General features: G+C 43.4%; 1 protein-coding gene across 1 annotated transcript in view; it reads left to right on the forward strand.

Annotated features, from left to right (window-relative positions):
• PRRT1 (proline rich transmembrane protein 1) overlaps positions 1-20,118 on the forward strand; it is a 57,043-nt gene that overhangs the window by 23,164 nt on the left and 13,761 nt on the right. The window contains exon 3 of the mRNA XM_082264679.1: positions 9,031-9,207. Coding sequence (XP_082120805.1) covers positions 9,031-9,207 — 177 coding nt within the window. The remainder of the gene's footprint in view (positions 1-9,030; positions 9,208-20,118) is intronic.

Raw genomic sequence — 20,118 nt, forward strand, 5'->3', positions numbered from 1 at the left:
TACGTTGCTTGCTTGTGAGGGTCTAGGGAGCGAGCGCGCGCCCCCGGAGGCGCGCTCCCGCTCCCGCGTGGTCACGGACCCCCCCCCGCGCGTGTGACCAGCGGACCCGATGTCCGCCGGTCACTCGGCGATCGGCGGGGGAGAGGGAGAATGTCAGGCAGCTTGTGTAAACAAGCTGCCTGTCATTCTCCTCGCTGTAAAGACACTGATCAAACGGATCTAGTATGTAGATCCGTTGATCAGTGTCCTTACAGCTGAAGCCACAGCCAATCAAAGTAGAAAGCACGCCCCTAGGGACACACACAGCCCCTCCCTCCCAAATAAAGTTAACCCCTTCACTACCAGTGTATTTTTACAGTAACAGTGCATATGTATAGCACTGATTACTGTAGAAATGTCACTGGTAACCCCAAAAGTGTCAAAAATGTCAGTCAAGGGTCCGATCTGTCCGCCGCAATGTCGCAGTACCGCAAAAAAAATTGCAGATCGCCGCCATTACGCGTTAAAAAAAAAACAACAAAAATGACAAAAATCTTTCCCTTTGTTAGTAAACGCGATAACTTTTGCGCAAACCAATCAAAATACGCTTTTTGCGATTTTTTTTACCAAACATAGGTAGCATAAAACAAATTGGCCGAAAATGTTAAAAAATTTTGATTTTTACATTTTTTTTGGGGGGAATTTCATATAAAAAAATGTGAAAAATATTGTTATTTTTGCAACATTGACGCTCTTTTTTTGTTTATAGCGCGTGATCAAAAAATCGCACAGGTGATCAAATACCACCAAAAGAAAGCTCTGTTTGTGGGAAAAAAAGGACGCCAAATTCGTTTAGGTACAGCGTCGCACGACCGCGCAATTGTCCGTTAAAGTCACGCAGTGCCGAATCGCAAAATACCCCCTGGTCGGAATGGGGGTAAAATCTTCCGGGGATTAAGTGGTTAAGGGGGTGATTCTTCTCTATACCCTCTGTATATATTCCCCAACCATTATAAGAAAAAGTTATTATGTTGAATAGTCCCAGCGAAGTGATGATAATTATTACAGCGCTCGAATTGTGCTCCAGATAAAGGAAGGAGCTTGAGCTTTTCCCGTGCTTCCAATTTTCACCGCAGTGCAAGCCACCAGAGGGATAATAAATAAATTAGCCTCTAACCAGAGATCATACAGTCAGGTCCATACATATTGGGACATCAACACAATTCTAATCTTTTTGGCTCTATACACCACCACAATAGATTTGAAATGAAACAAGCAAGATGTGCTTTAACTGCAGACGTTCAGCTTTAATTTGAGGGTATTTACATCCAAATCAGGTGAAGGGTGTAGGAATTATAACAGTTTGTATATGTGCCTCCCACTTTTTAAAGGACCAAAAGTAATGGGACAGATTAACAATCATAAATCAAACTTTCACTTTTTATACTTGGTTGCAAATCCTTTGCATTAAATTACAGCCTGAAGTCTGAAACGCATAGACATCACCAGACGCTGGGTTTCATCCCTAGTGATGCTCTGCCAGGCCTCTACTGCAACTGTCTTCAGTTCCTGCTGGTTCTTGGGGCATTTTCCCTTCAGTTTTGTCTTCAGCAAGTGAAATGCATGCTCAATCGGATTCAGGTCAGGTGATTGACTTGGCCATTGCACTACATTCCACTTCTTTCCCTTAAACTCTTTGGTTGCTTTCGCAGTATGCTTCGGGTCATTGTCCATCTGCACTGTGAAGCGCCGTCCAATGAGTTCTGAAGCATTTGGCTGAATATGAGCAGATAATATTGCCCGAAACACTTCAGAATTCATCCTGCTGCTTCTGTCAGCAATCACATCATCAATAAATACAAGAGAACCAGTTCCATTGGCAGCCATACATGCCCACGCCATGACACTACCACCACCATGCTTCACTGATGAGGTGGTATGCTTTGGATCATGAGCAGTTCCTTTCCTTCTCCATACTCTTCTCTCCCCATCACTCTGGTACAAGTTGATCTTGGTCTCATCTGTTCATAGGATGTTGTTCCAGAACTGTGAAGGCTTTTTTAGATGTTGTTTGGCAAACTCTCTAATCTGGCCTTCCAGTTTTTGAGGCTCACCAATGGTTTACATCTTGTGGTGAACCCTCTGTATTCACTCTGGTGAAGTCATCTCTTGATTGTTGACTTTGACACACATACACCGACCTCCTGGAGAGTGTTCTTGATCTGGCCAACTGTTGTGAAGGGGGTTTTCTTCACCAGGGAAAGAATTCTTCGGTCATCCACCACAGTTGTTTTCCGTGGTCTACCAAGTCTTTTGATGTTGCCGAGCTCACCGGTGCGTTCTTTCTTTTTAAGGATGTTCCAAACAGTTGATTTGGCCACACCTAATGTTTTTGCTATCTCTCTGATGGGTTTGTTCTGTTTTTTTCAGCCTAATGATGGATGGCTTTACTGATAGTGACAGCTCTTTGGATCTCATATTGAGAGTTGACAGCAACAGATTCCAAATGCAAATAGCACACTTGAAATGAACTCTGGACCTTTTATTTGCTTCTTTTAAATGGGATAATGAGGGAATAACACACACCTGGCCATGGAACAGCTGAGCAGCCGATTGTCCCATTACTTTTGGTCCCTTAAAAAGTGGGAGGCACATATACAAACTGTTGTAATTCCTACACCTTTCACTTGATTTGGATGTAAATACCCTCAAATTAAAGCTGAAAGTCTGCAGTTTGCAGCACATTTTGTTTGTTTCATTTCAAATCTATTGTGGTGATGTATAGAGCCAAAAAGATTAAAATTGTGTCGATGTCAGAATATTTATGGACCTGACTGTAGATCCCCAAGAGGTCTAAAAATGTTTAGGGAAAGAAAACCTCCACGGAAGGATGAATGGAAGGATGTCCTGTTTGAATCTGCTGCGGGCCACCCGCTCGGGAAAACCTTAAGAAAGCCAGCTCATATCACAAAGACAATCAAGCCTTCCAATAGATGCAGAACAGGTGGTCATACATAAAAGAGAGGGGGATTGCTCAATGGTAATTATTTAAAACCATGTTTATCTAAAAAAGTTAAAATACTCACATAATGAAAGAAGCAACAAACATATCAGAAAACGAACATCGAGTAACTCTGCAGGCATGATGACGTCACTGCTAAACTCCTCCCTACACGTTTCGTCTGAACAAATGTGGACACCGGGGTAATGGAGCTCACTCTCCCCCCATGGCCATTCAAACACTTTTCTCCATCTCAAAGCACTTGCCTGGAACATTTTAGCTGCCAAGCTTCCATTCCCCTCGTGAGACGCTTGTCCCTGGGAAGGAGAATGAGAAAAGTGCCCTCTGTCAAAGCAGACATCTCCTTGCCAGCTGCGTGGTCTGATGACCGTGGGGGGAGAAGGGGCGTCCTGTTGCAAAATGGACAGGCGGTCTGTTTTCATCCGATCGCCCATAGAGGAGAGCAGGGATCTGACAGGTCTGTCTCTGCAAAGTAAGCGGAGACGGAGCTGTCATCCGCCTGCTCAGCGGGAAACGGCGGATCGATCCCCGCTGAGCAAAACAGAGTCCATCGGGCTGGAAGCCCATGTGAAAGGACCCTAAGCCCCGGTTCACATCAGTGCGATGACAGACAGATTCGGAGCACACTGCTCTGAAAATTACATGCGATGTCTGTGCGATGCAAATTCAGCCATATAGATTGTATGGCTAAATTCGCATCAGATTTGCACACAACATGCACAGGACCCTTTTTTGGGCCCACAGCAGAATCGGATCGCATTTAGGTTCACACTTATGCAATCCGATTCATGTCCAAACTGACAGTTCGCACTGCTATATGCGAACTGATCTGGGGGTGTCGTTAACTTTGTATTGACACCCCCAACGATTCGCATATGGCAGTGTAGAACTGCCTGCGATTTGAATGCGATGCGGGAACAGTGGATTTACAGGGTTCTCGCATCGCATATATATAGCTGTGGGGTATGAGCTGATGAAGAAAGTGAAAAAGTGTATTAGTTAGAAGCCCGATAGACTTCTTTAACCACTTCTGGACCGGAAGATTTTCCCCCTTAATGACCAGGCCATTTTTTGCGATTCGGCACTGCATTATTTTACGGACAACGGCGCGGTCGTGCGACGCTGTACCCAAATAAAATTGACGTCCTTTTTTCCCCCAGAAAAAGAGCTTTCTTTTGGTGGTATTTGATCACCTGTGCGATTTTTATTTTTTTGCGCTATAAACAAAAAAGCGACAATTCTGAAAAAAAAAAAAAAACAATATTTTTCACATTCTGCTATTTGACATTCCCAATAAAAAAAAATTAAAAATATAATTTTTTCATCATTTTAGGCCAATTTGTATTCTGCTACATATTTTAGTAAAAAAAAAAAAAAAAATCCCAAAAGGTGTATTTTGATTGGATTGCACAAAAGTTATCGCGTCTACAAACTAGGGGAAATATTTATGTCATTTTTATTTATTTATTTATTTTTTACTAGTAATGGCGGCGATCTGTGATTTTTAGCGGGACTGCGACATTGCGCGGACAGATCGGACCCCTAACTGACATTTTTTTTACACTTTTGGGGGTACCAGTGACATTACTACACTAATCAGAGCAAAAAATATGCACTGTTACTGTAATAATGACACTGGCAGGGAAGAGGTTAGCACAGGGGCGATCAAAGGGTCAAATGTGAGCCTAGGGGGTGTTTTCTAACTGTGAGGGGGGGGCTTCTGAAATGACCATAGAGACATATGATCCTATATAGAAGGATCACAGGGGCTCTATGGTCATTGCAGGGAGAAGAACGGTGAGCTGTGTTTACAACATATGACCATTCTTCTCTCTCAGCGGGGAACAATTGCGGGTGTCAGGCTGCAATCGGAGCCGCCTGACACATGCATCGGCTTCCCCGCTGACGAGCGGGGGCGGGAGCGCTCGCCCCCTAGCCTCCTGACCTATGTCGCTTTGCCCAGGAGCGGCTGCCTGCCGTAGTATATCTGCGGTGGGGGGTCGTAAAGTGGTTAAAGGGAAGGGTTTTCAGGGATCATGTAAAGATGGATAGATTATTTGGTAATAGATAGATTAGGAGACAGTTGGACAGATTGGGGTAAGGAGTTCCAAAGGATGGGAGAAGCTCTGGAGAAAATCCTGGAGGCGAGCATGGGAGGAGGTGACGAGAGCTAGAGAGTAGGAGGTTTCGGGAGGACCAAATAGAGCGTCTTGGTTGATATTTTGAGATCAGGTTAGTGATGTAGCTCCATTGGCAGATAAAAGAGTTCCCATATCTGTATGTAAACTGTATGTTTTGCAGTTTGCCCGGAGTTCAGCTTTAATTTGCTGGCATCAACTAATAACTAAAAGATGAGCACTGATTGGACAAGTCCTTTAAAAACGAACTCCAGTTAGCTTTGGGTATATGCAAGAATTTGTGTATTTAGTCTCGGTTCACACTGATGCAAATTCTATGTGATCTAGATCCGATCCAAAAGGCATAGATTCCTATGTCATCTGAAAAACCATTGTTTTAAATGAAGGCCATTCATGTCTATGCGGTGTGGTTCTGATCCAGTTAAAAGAGTGTCCTGTGCGAGTTTAATGCAGATTCGAAGCAAATTTTATCTCCAGCTATGCCAAATCCCCTCAGATTTCATTCATTCACCTGCCACAACAGAAATCGCATCATATTCGCACCGCATCAGTGAACTGAGACTTATGCTGGCCATACACTAGCCGAAAAATAGTTTGAAAATCTGTCATTCGGTCCGTTCGTTCGTTTTTCGTCCAGTTAATGGGCACAAATAGAAAATCGGTTTTAACTTTTCAGAGCTGAAAAACGGAAGGAACAGTTTGGAAAATTCTGCCGAACGAACGATAAATTGGAAGGTTAATGTGTTTCTCACCCTAACTGTTTGCACTAGCTATATTTGACAAAATGAACGAAAATCTGATTAATTTATGTCCATTGAACGATTTATTGATCAAAATGCAGTCATTACATGATGGGAAAATCGTTTGCTCTCACGGCCGAGTGTTCGTTATTCTAAAACAAATTTGCAAGATTTTTCGGCTAGTGTATGGCCAGCATTAGTCTTTTATAATTATGCAGGCTTGTTTTGGCTTAATAAGCAGGAACTGGCCCAGATTCAAATCGGTAATGGGCAGACTGAATGTACCAAGTTGATCGATCAACTTGGGTACAACCAGCCTCCCGGATTCGCTTGTGATTATCACTAATGGCTGCTATAGCCGCTAGCAATAATCACTCTCTTCTGAGCAGACAATTGCTCATCAAGAGGGATTCCCCTGTCAGCAACCAGTGGTTGCAGGAAAGAAATTTGCACCGCGTATGGCCGGTCTAAGGGACGACTCTCCGGTCTGACAGCTGCTGCCTTATCAATTTTTCTGATATAATACTCACTGTCTCCCAGTTCCTGAGTGTGCATAGCGGTATCAAATAACTGAGCCCTGCAGTTGTTCACAGCCTACATTTGCTTATATATATATATATATATATATAATGAAAGAGAGCCAATGTGCCGTTGAAACTTTGATACACTAAACATCGCTGACTTGCACTGGCTCCAACTTTAATACCCGTGAGTGCCTCCAACACATGTGTATTATTTATGCTGATTTTATATACACATTTATTTATATATATTGTATACATATCAAATTTTCTGATATGATATTCACTATTACCCAGTTCCTGAGTGTGCATAGCAGTATCAAATAACAGGGCCCTGTAGTTGTACACAGCCTACATACGTGCCATTGCCAGAAGGTTTGCTGTGTCTTCCAGCAGTCTCAAGAGCATGGAGGAGATTCCAGGAGACATGCAGTTACTCTAGGAGAGCTGGACCGGGCAGTAGAAGGTCCTTAACTCATCAGCAGGACAGATATCTGCTCCTTTGTACAAGGAGGAACAGGATGAGCACTGCCAGAGCCCTACAAAATGACCTCCAAGCAGGCCACTGGTGTGAATGTCTCTGACCAATCAATCAGAAACAGACTTCATGAGGGTGGCCTGAGGGCCCGACGTCCTCTAGTGGGCCCTGTGCTCACTGCCCGGCACTGTGGAGCTCAATCAGCATTTACCATTGAACACCAGAATTGGCAGGTCCACCACTGGCGCCCTGTGCTTTTCACAGATGAGAGCAGGATTAATCTGAGCACATGTGACAGACATGATAGGTTCTGGAGAAGCCGTGGAGAACGTTATGCTGCCTGTAACATCGTTCAGCATGACCGGTTTGGTGGTGGGTCAGTGATGGTCTGGGGAGGCATATCCATGGAGGGACGCAGACTAGACAATGGCACCCTGACTGCCATTAGGTATTGGGATGAAATCCTTAGACCCATTGTCAGACCTTACGCTGGTGCAGTGGGTCCTGGGTTCCTCCTGGTGCACGACAATGCCCAGCCTCATGTGGTGAGAGTATGCAGCCATTTCCTGGAGGATGAGGGAATTGATAACATTGAATGGTCCCCACACTCGTCTGACATAAATCCAATAGAATACCTCTGGGACATTATGTTTCGGTCCATCTGACGCTGCCAGCATGCACCTCAGGAGCTCAGTGATGCATCATCTCTTTAGGAGCATGCCCTGACATTGCCAGGCATGCATACAAGCACATGGGGACCATACAAACTACTGAGTACCATCTTGAGTTGCTGCAATGACATTTCAGAAAAATGAACTAGCCTGTTGCATAATTTTTTCATTTTGATTTTTGGGGTGTCTTTGAATTCAGCCCTCTGTAGGGTGATAATTTTTATTTCTATCAAACTAAGTGGCATTTTTTCATTCCTAACACATTACCCAGTCCATACCAGTATAGAAATCCAGCATGAGATTTTTCCCCATTGAGATCTGATGTGTTTTGAAAAAGTGTTCCTTTAATTTTTTTGAGCAGTGTGTGTGTATATATATATATACCTATAATGAAAGACAGCCAACATGTCGTTAAGACTTTGATACACGAAACATTGCTGATTTGCACTAGCTGCTCCAATTTCAGTACCTGTAAGTGCCTCCAACGCATGTGAATTATTTATGCTGACTTTATTGTATGAGTGCATCTGAACCATTATTCCATATGTAGCGTAGGGTGGCTACCTTGCCATTTAAATATATATATAGTGTTTTTTGTTTTTTTTTTACATATACTTTATTTTATTGGGCGCTATATTATTTGATACAGTTATAACTATTTAAGAGCTCAGAGATGTTTTCTGGTATCAGCAAGAAGTCAGGCTGTTTACAGGGTACCAGGGGGTCTCCTGGCTACAGAGTCCTCGTCAGACAAAGTAGGTAAAGCTAAATAAGGGGCAACCGTAAATTTTCTCAGGGCCTTGTCACGCTAGCAATCCAGTCGCAAACAAGAATGTGCCAGCAGCAGAATCCCTAGAAAATCCAACATGAGGGGACAAATAAATGCTCATCACATGTCCCTCCCTCGCAGGCTTCTGAAGTGAGGTGTCACCCCCTTGTTGCCAGAAACGCTCACTGACTCATCTAGCTGGTGAGGGTACGACACTTGCAAGTAGATGAGTTTTGCCGCTCCCTGCTGTGTCCTCCAAAGTGATCCTGCCACTGGTGATTTCTCATCAGCGACAGGGTAGAAAGTGTGACATGGCCTTTAGTGCCGGTTCACACTACCGCGGCACGACTTCGGGGGCGACCTGTGAAGTCGCATGCACCGCGATTTCGTCGCGACTTGCACGGACTTCATATAATGAATGTCAATGCAAGTCGCTCCGATGTCACCCCGAAGTAGTACAGGAACTATTTTCTAAGTCTGAGCGACTTGAGCCGCTCCTATTAGAAGGGTCCCCGTAGCACTGCATGGACCACGACTTGTCAGGCTGACCAGTTGCCTGACAAGTCGGGGTAGTGTGAATGGGCACTTAATATTGTTTGGACAATAAAAAACAATTAAAGGCAATTTTCAAATGTTTAACCGGTTCTCTTTAAAGAAATGAAATAGGACAATATTGGATATTGTTTTTTAACTGTCTGTTTATGTCCATCAGCAATACCCAGCTGGAACTGTCCCGCCGCAGCCTGGCATACCCCCTCCACAGATCCCCCCGGGACTGGCACTACTAGAACCTCGTCGCCCGCCTCATGACTACATGCCGATTGCTGTGCTCACCACGATCTGCTGCTTCTGGCCCACTGGTGTGATCGCCATTATCAAGGCTGTGCAAGTAAGTCCCATCATTTGTTATATTGGGTTCAATTCTGCTGCATCTTTTATATTACCTGACTTGTCTGTGTGTTATTGATAATCCATGCCTCATTGGGCTCTCCAAGTAGGAAAAGCATCTGCAGCATAGAACTGGTCACCTTTTCTTAAAGGACAGCTTCCATAAACCCACGTTCACCTTGGTCCGACTTGACATGTCAAACCGCATGTCAAAACGGAGCCAAGTGCCGGCAATGGCACCTTCCAAATCAGTGCGACGCTGACTTTGCGGCGCCACACACCGATTCACAAAAGTAGTTTCTGCACTAATTTTGGCAACTTCGGGGGGCGATTTCAATAGACATCTGTGCAGGAACCCGCAAAGATGTCTGTGAAATCGCCCCCCTAAGTCGGACTGAAAATGCCGGTTTGAAATCATGCAAGATAAGCCGAACTCACACAATTTCTAACCAGCCTCAGTGTGAACCTACACTTAAGTGGTTCTATAAAGTTGGACTAAAAGAAACATTTTAAAACTTTTTAATTTATGTAGGTAAATGAGAATTTATGTATAATAATTTGTTTCATATGTGTACTTGCCCTTCTTAGCTGCTCTGTTGAGAACAAAAACCATGTTGTTCACAGAGCTCAATAACTAAAGCTCAGATTTGCAAAAACAACTGAATACTTACTTCTCTCTCTTCCTGCACCACTCTTGATGGACTTTCTGGAGATCCAGTCAGAGAGGCCTAAGGCAAATAGCTTTTGCTATGTTCTCTCTTTTGAAAACCAATAGTGCTCTGGGACATCTATGCTAGTGTAATGGGAACACACTGGAGTGGATTTACTAAAGACAACTAGACTATGCACTTTGCAAGTGCAGTTGCTCCAGATCTTAGTAAATGGGAGAAGCTCTGCAGCCCTCCATCACCTAATCATGTGCAAGCGAAAATGCCATTTCTTTTATTTTTCCTTGCACATGATTGGTTATTCTTTGCAAAGTGAAGCTTTATCTCATTTACTAAGTTCTGCATGTGTACAGTCTATTGGCCTTTAGTAAATCCACCCCTTTATATTCAATGTCTATTTGTACAATTATGTTTTTTTAAATTAAAGTGGTTATAAAGGCTGAAGGTTTTTTTTATTTTCATATGCATTCTATGCATTAAAACGTAACTCCACTTTTGTTGAAAAAAAAAAACATTCTCTTGGGGATCTCTGTACATTGCAAGGATTTTAACAAACTTTTGTTGCAGATTTCTACTTTTTGTTATTCTGAAGAAATCATTGTTTGTTCCTCCGTGCCTCTGTGCTGAGTGGGTCAAATGAGAGTGGGTTCATAATTATCTATCAGCTGTGGCAGCTGCAGAGCTCTAATGAGGAAAGCTGCTGGACCTGCATCCCTTTAGACGTGTAACTATTGGGAGAATCTCACCAAAAAATGACATTTTTGTTGCAGGGGATGCCAGAAATCTGACTTGTATCTTAGGCAGACTTCTGGGAAAATAAGTGAGCCAATCAAGCAGGAAATGATGTTTCTGGGGTGTGGTCAGTATACATTCTGTGTACAGAACAGCTCCAGGTGGCCATATTGCATTGCATTTTCAGAAAATTATAACAGCTGCAGATTGAAAAGGAAAGTTAATTTTTAATAACATTCAATTACAATATGATTTGTGCCGCAATTTTATACACTATATTGTTTTTTTCTTTATTTGCTGATTCTTTTCCCCACGAAAGTGAAGTTACCCTTTAAGATAAAAAACGATGTGCTGCTCCCCCAAACCTTCATTTTTTTGTAAGTGGGCAAACTTACAAAATCTGAAGGGATCAAATAACTATTTTCCCCAATGTATGTATGTTATCGCATGTACATGCTGGGATTGAAATCTGTGCTAGAGGAATACAAGACTTTTGCAGATGTGAACAGTTATATTGTACATCTAAGCACGTGTAGACAAAAGCCCTTTGGGGCTCATTTTACTCGACTCGACTGCAGTGACCTGCTTTTTTCTACAGTGGATAAATGCAGGTCAGGACTAGAGTATTGTTTTCTATGTGCCTTATTCAAACCACAATGCTGGTGTACTGTGCTGTGCAATGTGCTGCGTTAAAATGCAGCATGTCTGCATTTTTTTTACACAGCACACTTGAAGGCACCACATATTATATATATATTGCTGTGCAGTGACATGAATGAAGTGTCAATTCAAATAAAGTTTAAAAAAAAAAAGAGGAAGCAGTGTGATGTGCTGCAACACACGTCATACCACTCCCTGCCAGAGCTGACACTGACACTGGTGTGCATGATAAAATGCTGCGTTTTACTGCACAGACTAGAGTAAACCTAGCCTTATGGACCATTACATGTATTTTTCACACAGGATCTGATGATAGAAAACCATGGCCACTTGTAGTGCTCACAGGGCTGGAGGAGATGTATAGGTGGTTCGGGCCGCTGACATCACTTCCATCCTATACCCACATGTGTGCTCCAAGCTGGTTTACAGGGGTCCCGGAACTTCCTTCATTTCCTCCCAGCCCTGTGAGCACCGCAGGCGGTTGTGGTTTTCTATCATCGGCGGGACAGGGACACTATGCAGATTTGGATTTGACAAGATGGGTATATTAATGTGAGCTGTTATAACATTTTTTAATAAACTGTTTGCCCCCTTGCTGCACTAGATAGCGCTTCCCTGCCTTTCTATACAGGGTTCACAGAGAAGCGGTGGTGAAAACAGCATGTGATGCGGACAGGAATCGCACTGCATTCCTGTTCAAATCACATACAATTCTTTGCAGTGTGATGTGAGGCTCAAATCGCACCACAAAGGTATCGGTTTTGGGCTACAGTAGCATTTGCATGAGTATGAGTACTCGTGCAAATTCTCAGTATCGGTATCAGTACTCATATCTAAGCAACCCCTAATGGTTACTTTAGGAGGAGACTGTCCTCTTGTTGATGTTAGAGAGCATTTGGAGTGTCTCATGACCTAAAGCCTCTCCTGTTCAAGTTTCTTCAAGCAATAAATCCTAAAAAAGACATTTCCTAGACCAGTGGTCTCCAAACTGTGGTCTAGGGGCCGGATGCGGCCCTGTTCGCGTATTTATATGACCCCTGGGGTACTTTGCCTCCCACTGATACCAGACACTATCCCTCCCACTGACATCAACAATGGGCACAAATCCTGGTGACATCAACAATGGGGCACTATTTCTTGCATTGCAACCATCAATGAGGCACTATTCTTCCCACTGACACCAATAATAGGACTCTATTCCCCCTACTAATACAAATGATGGGACACTAATCCTTTCACTGATACCAGTGATGGGGCACTATTCCTCCAACTAATACCAAGGATGGGGCATCACTCCTCCCACTGTCATCATAGTTAGGTTGCTTTTCCTCCCCTAATACTTAATAATTGTTTATTCCCGTTGACGCCAGGATAATTTCTACTCCCAATGGCCACAGTCCGGTCACCTAAAGTCTGAAGGACCCTTTGTTTAGAAGGTTTGGAGACCCCTGTCCTAGACTGTGTTACTGGAGCTGATGTGTATGGACTGGTGCTTGCGGTGGTGAGCAGTCTCTGAACTTTTCGGAAAGAACTAGTTGTTACCAGTGGCCCCTATGGGGGGAGTGCTACATAAACTACCAGGTTCAGAAATGTCCAAAAACCTGCATAAAAAAAAGGAAAAAAAATGATTTTAGTAGGCCTGAGGATCTGTCTAGTAATGATCAAATTTTGCCCCAAGTTCCACTCCATGTATTGATAGGTTTTGTTTCAGCAGCTTATCAATTAAAAACAATGTCAGAAGGACAGGAATGTAACATTTGTGCTCCTAACTTTGCAAAATTAAGGAGTGCTGTCAACTGGTAGTACCGCTGACTCATTTTAGCGTTGGCAGTCGGTAGCGTGCAAAGGATATGCACATTCTGCTGTGTGATTTCCTGTTTTATGAAATCAGACATGATAAAAACAGCTGCCCACGGCTCCTCACCCCCTTTGGCAAATGCCACAGCTGCTCAGTCTGGGCCACGTCCCTGCAACATTTAATACCGAGGACCGGGCCACAGGCAGACCTGTGTATCTCTGGTATCATTCTTAGCTAAGAACAATATTCAATCTTAAGTTCTTTTGTTTTTTTATTTTTACAGGCCTTTATATATCACCATCAATTTCACGCAGTACTATACACACTATACATTCACATTCATTCACAGGCTCTACCCTCAAGGAGCTTACATCGAATGTCTCTATCTTACATACAGACACATACTAGGGCCAACTAACCTACCAGCCTGTCTTTGGAGTGTGGGAAAAACTTGTCAGGATTATTGGGGTAATTAAATAAAAAAAAAAAAACAGCTTCCATCTTGTTTGGAGGTGAATGAAAGTCCATATGTACTTGTTAACCTTCCTAGCAGTATTCCCGAGCATGACTCGGGGTTAGATTTTAGAGCCAAAAGCGGTAACCCCGAGCCACACTCGGGGTACCGCTAGGAAGATCGCTGGATCCTGGTAGAGGTTTTACTTACCTTTTCTCCGGGATCCAGCGAAGAATGCGGGCGGTATGCGGCGGCGGAGCTTCCTCCCGATCGTCTGCGAGCCCCGGCTTCCGTCTCCGGCGACGTGACGTTCGCGGGGGGGTGGAACCGGCGGCAAATTCAAATGTGAAACACACCAAACACACTGATACTATTTAAAATTAAATAAAATCACATTACATTGCCCCCCATTGCCCTTTCCTGCAGTTTTACTGTACTTTTTATGTATATGTGTATATATATATATATACATAGTATATATATATATATATATATATATATATATCTATACATACATATATATATATATATATATATGTGTATATATATATATATATATATATATATACGAATGAGCAGCCCAAACCAACTGTATACATTATATATATATATATATAATATATATAATAAATGTATACAGTTGGTTTGGGCTGCTCATTCACAAGAATTACATGCAAAATAATGGTACCGCTTTCAGCACCTAAAATCCAAAAGAATCATACCAGGGAGGTTAAACAAAATTTCTCTTACAATAGGGTCTAATAATTTCAGCAGATATTTCTGTTTTCTTTTGGTACATATAAGTGGTACATGGACATCTCATCAGATAAGAGTCAATTAGCGAGACACCGTACTAGTCACTGATGGCTAGTCTAGCTTGTATTCTTATCTGTATGTTACAATGAACAATGAGTTCAGTATATTTATCAGGTTCATTTAAAAATATGTTTTAGAAAGCATCATCATGTGTAAGATCAAGAAATCCACTCAAGCACAGGGAGAACAGGCAAACTCCATGCAAATAGAGCCCTGGTCAGAATTCAAACCAAGGACCCCAGTGGTGCTGCCCACTGAGCCACTATGATTTTTATCTAATTTCTTCTGATTGGTATGACTCTCACTTCACCCAATCCTGAAAAAAATGTCCAAAAGTACAAATAAGTGTAACTGTGTATTCAGCATTTCCCTTAATGCATTTCAAGATGGATTCAGGATTATCTCTTACTAAGGACAGGCTGGGAAAGGTTTGCCCAATCGCAAACATGGACCACTGAGACCTTCTCCTGGTCTTGGCTGACAGCACAGTGCAGCACGAAAGCTGTGAAAAATGTATCTATAGATAAAGGGAAGGATTGGTGTCCAGTTGCTAGAGAATATCAGATGTGATTAGTGGTGTCTTTGTTGCTCAGACACATTTATTGCACAGCTCACTTGTTGCAATCTGTGACGGAATGCTTAGCACCCCACTTAGGTGCTTCCGCCAAATAGTGCTTTCTGCTCTACAAACCCTTCCAGCAGACCAAGAACTAATAACAGCCCTTTTACCCCAAGCGTCATACACAGACAAGATGTTGAGGAAGAACCAAAGGAATGACTGTTTATTGAACAGAAATAAAAAAATTTTTATACACTTTAAAAGTAATTCAGTCACCACATGAACAATTTACCCAAAACATCACACAAAGGTTAGATAAACCCAACAGATAGAACAATAGGTGACTCAATTACCTCAATGAACAATGGGAATGCACACCTAGGAGGCACACAATGGGAGAGACACACTTAATAAACACATAACACTTTAATAAACAGACTACGAGTATGGCATCAGACCCCAGAATCAGGTTGCTTTGAGCTGATAATAATATCTGCTCGGAGTTGCACAATCTAAAGCAGTCCTTGCTGGTTTGGGCATAGAGGCCCCAAATATGTAGCTGGGTCCTCCGGTTCCGAAAGTCTGTGTGTTTTAGGGGGACATGGACTTGAATCCAAAGCAAGACCACTCCAAGGGTCCCCTAGGAACACCTCCCAAAGAGTAGTGTGACCTTAAAGTGGTTGTATACTGCCGAAAAAAAAAAAACCCTGTAAGACAAAGGCATAATGAGCCACCATCTTCTACATATCTTACTTGTGTTGCTGTATTAAGCTAAAGCACCCAGCTGGCTCTAGTAGCCCCCCACACACTGTAGGTGGCTCTGCCTCTCTCACTTGCAGGGAGATCATCTAGTTGGGGTGACAGCATCCGCACTGCACCCTGGGCATCTGCATCTCCTTTGTTCCCATCCTGCACTCAGTGGAAGCCACTGGGAGGCAAGCTATCACTTGTAAACACATAAGCCGGACTTCTGCGTCTACAAGTTACAGTGGTGAGCAGGGAGCCAAGGGCCTGGGCCAGAGGTGGTGGAACCAAGTCCCAGCTGAAAAAAGGCCCTGCTTCTGACTGTCCCTCTCTGCCTTTTTGCAATGGCAGATGGACTTCATGAGTGATATAAACAGTGTTGTATATAATTGTGTAATCAACATATACAGTATCCCTGCCACTCTTACCTCTATGAAGCCTAAACAGGGTGAAACGCATCAGAGGAGCATGGTCTAGTGTGGGGACTGTGTTGAAAGCCAGCTCCACTTACTAAAGTGGTATTAAACCCAAAAGCAAACATTGATTATATTGCATCTTACCCATTCTTAGATGTGATGGCTGCATTCGTTTGCTTTTTTAAGCTTTTTTTCAGCAAGTCTGTTGTTTTTCACAAGCTCAAGCTCTCCAGCAGAATGTATCAGTTTACATGAATGTGACAAACCACTTAGCACTGAAAGGGGTGATTTAAATGATCAGTTTTTTTTATTATGCAAAACCTTTATCCCAAAAGGAAAATAAAAACTGCTGTAGCTGATTTTAAAGTGTGCGCTGGAGTTTGGCTTAAATTTGTTAGTGTATTTAAATCTGATAACACATTCAACACTACCCTCTCCCACAACCTGAGAATGCTGCTGTCTGTTGAGCCTCCTGTTGTTTGACTAATAAAGGAGGTGTGTTACTGGCCAGATCACCAGATGAAAACAGAGAGGAAGAAAGCCTAAAATAGGAAAATGAATGCAGCCACCACCTCAGCTGTTCTCTCGTATAGGGGAAAAAAACATACATCCATAGTTCAAATAACATCTGATGAAAACGACTTTATTAAATGATAAGTTCCACTCGCTTTCTATGGGTGCTAGAGTGCACCACTCTATTCATGCAGAGTATATTCAAATGGCATGGGATGGCGGATGGCCAAGCATGCACCTATTTCTGTACGATCCGATGCAGGGTTTGAGCCGCTGTGGTAAGCCTCCGATCACTGACACTCGCCTGGCCCCTCACCTGCGCATGACGACACAAGGGACTACGTGCCTTCCTCAGGGGGATCATTTATATATATCTTACAGAGTTCACAATCTCATTTACACCTTTTTGCACACTGCGCAGCACTCCGATGCAGCGTTTGAGCCGCTGTGGTAAGCCTCCGATCACCGACACTCGTCTGGCCCCCTCCCTTACGCGTGACGACACAAGGGACTACGTGCCTTCCTCAGGGGGATAATATTTATATATCTTACAGAGTTCACAATCTCATTTACACCTTTTTGCACACTGCGCAGCACTTTATAGATTATATATAGTTTTTCACACTCAAGGGAGTGATTAGTGCAAGCTGCAATCTTTTAGGCATAGTTGCTCACAGGGTCCCCTATTGTATTGGAGCTAGGATTAGCTCCCTGTCCCACCTGCTCTCCCAGCGGTCCAGCTGGACTTTACCTCTCTACCTGAGCGGCACCTAAGTTTTTGTCTTTTCGGGGTCACCATTTCTGTAAATGTTATGCATCTCCTGGCCTCTTTCCCATGGAAAAAGTTACATAGTTAGTCTGCCGAAAAAAGACACCAGCCCATCCAGTTCAACCAATAAAACAGCGGAAAAAAAAAAAACTAAAAAAAAACCTCTCCTCCCTGAATGCCAAGTTCACCACGGAGGAACTCCGTCTGGCAATTAAAAGCCTTAACCTTCCTAGCGGTATTCCCGAGTGTGACTCGGGGTAAGATTTTTGAGCCAAAAGCGGTAACCCCGAGTCACACTCGGGGTAGCGCTGGGAAGATCGCTGGATCCTGGTGGAGGTTTCACTTACCTTTTCTCCGGGATCCAGCGATGTATGAGAGCGGTGTCCGGCGGCGGATGTTCCTCTCGATCGTCTGTAAGCCCCGGCTTCCGTCTCCGGCGACGTGACGTCCGCCGGGGGGTGGAACCGGCGGCAAATTCAAAAAGTATAAACACCAAACACACTGACACACTGTAATCCTATTGGATTACATTCCCAAAATATAATAAAGTGACCTTTTTATGCCCCCCAGTGCTTTCTCCATTGCACTTCCTGCATTATCTCCATACTTTGTATCTGGATTATTGCAGAGCGACCATGGCCTCAAGCAAGCGTGCCGCAACATCAAAAGCGATGTATGACCTGCTGGGCGATAGCGACAGCGATCCCGAATCGCACGGAGAGTGGAGTGACAGCGATGCATGGGAAAGCTCATCATCCGACGAAAGTGAGTTTAGTGATGATGATGTGCCGAGCGATGTGCGTACGTGGTGCGTGATCGACTGCGGTATGGAGCACGTAGCGCCCCCAAGGTTCTCGTATACCGGAACGCCTGGTCTCAAAGTGGATGTTGAGGAGGATAACCCCTTGGCGTATCTGCAGCTTTTTTTGACCGATGAGGTCATCGAAAAAATTGTTGTGGAGACCAACCGGTACCAGCAACAACAAACCGCAGCACATCGGCGGTTTTCCAGGAGCAGGATGTGGGAACCCGTTACCAGTGCGGATATCTGGAGATTCCTGGGCCTTATTATTCTGCAGGGAGTGGTGGGGAAACCCCTGCAGAAGTGGTATTGGACCACCAACAAATTATTGGCCACTCCTTTTTTTGGAACCATAATGTCGGAGTACAAATTTTCCCTTATAATGCGATATTTGCACTTTGCCAACAATGAGGAGTTTGATGAAACATCTCATCCGGCTCCGAAGCTGAAAAAAATCTGGGACATTTATCAATTAATTTTGAAAAACTTCCAGCGGTCCTATGTCCCAGAAAGAGACATTTGCATTGACGAAAGTCTTATGGCGTATAAAGGGAGACTTAGCTGGATCCAATATATTGCGTCCAAGCGAGCACGCTTTGGAATAAAATCCTTTATGCTGTGTGAATCCAGCTCTGGATATATTTGGAACTCGGTCCTATATACCGGAAGAGGAACTAAGTTTAACCCAAGGTTCAGCAGCTATGGGATGGCAACTGCTTCAGTTCTGACGCTGATTGAGCCTCTGCTGGATCAGGGGTACTGTGTCACTACAGACAATTTTTACACCTCCCCAGAACTGTTTGAGTTCCTCCTACAGCACAAGACGGATGCTTATGGGACCGTCAGAGCAAACCGGCGTGACATGCCCCCCAGCTTTGCCAACAAAAAACTCAAGCCTGGAGAGTTAGTTGCCTGGCAGAAAGGCAAAATGTTGGCACTTAGATGGCGCGACAAAAAAGATGTCTGCCTGATGAGCACCATCCATAGCACCGCCACTGTCATGGTCCATACAAAAGGGGGAAAAGATGTGCTGAAACCGCAACTGGCCCTGGATTACAATAACACCATGGGAGGTGTGGACAGAGCTGACCAGGCCATGACCTTCTATCCAGCAATGCGGAAACAGCAGAAGAAATACTATAAAAAAATTTTCAGACACCTCCTGGAGCAGTGTTTATGGAATGCCTTCATTCTGCTGAAAAAGAAAAGCGACCGGCCTATGATCCATGCGGACTTTGTGTGGAAAATTGCGGAGCTGATTTTTCTCAGGCACCAGACACCAACTGTAAGTCGATCCGGACGCTGTGCTGCTGGTGTCGTGAACCCCGAACGACTGACCGGTCGTCATTTTATGGACCTCATTCCACCGACGGAGAAGAAGGCTGCACCCACAAGAATGTGTGTGGTGTGCTGTTCCAAGCACGACGACACCGGGCGGAAAATAAGAAAAGAAACACGGTACTACTGTCCAGACTGTGATGTTGGACTTTGCGCTGTACCCTGTTTCAAAATTTTCCACACCCGGGACGTTTATTGAAGCAGTATGAAGAGTAATATTGCATCCTTTTTGGGAAAAAAAAAAATATATTGCATCCTTGATTGACAAAAAAAAATGTCAGTGTTTTTGATTACATGATTTACTATCATTTATTGAATAAAAAGTGTTATTTTTTGGAAAAAAAAAAAAGTGTTATTATTATATTATTATTTTATAGTTATTTATTATATTATAATTTAGGATTTTGTGTTTCAAACTTTATCATACTCGGGATGTTATAAAGAAGAACACACGGTAAAAAGAAATCATTAGTAAATAGCTGGTTTGGGCTGCTCATTCTCCAGAATTGCAAGCAAAATAATGGTACCGCTTTCAGCACCTAAAATCCGAAAGAATCATACCGCCAGGGAGGTTAAATCTATCAAAAGACCAGGTCCTGATGGCTATACTGCCTTATTTTACAGGAAAATCTCTGATGTTCTT

The sequence above is a fragment of the Pelophylax lessonae genome (genome assembly GCF_965119305.1).
Source record: "Pelophylax lessonae genome assembly, chromosome: 7".
Classification (NCBI taxonomy): domain Eukaryota; kingdom Metazoa; phylum Chordata; class Amphibia; order Anura; family Ranidae; genus Pelophylax; species Pelophylax lessonae.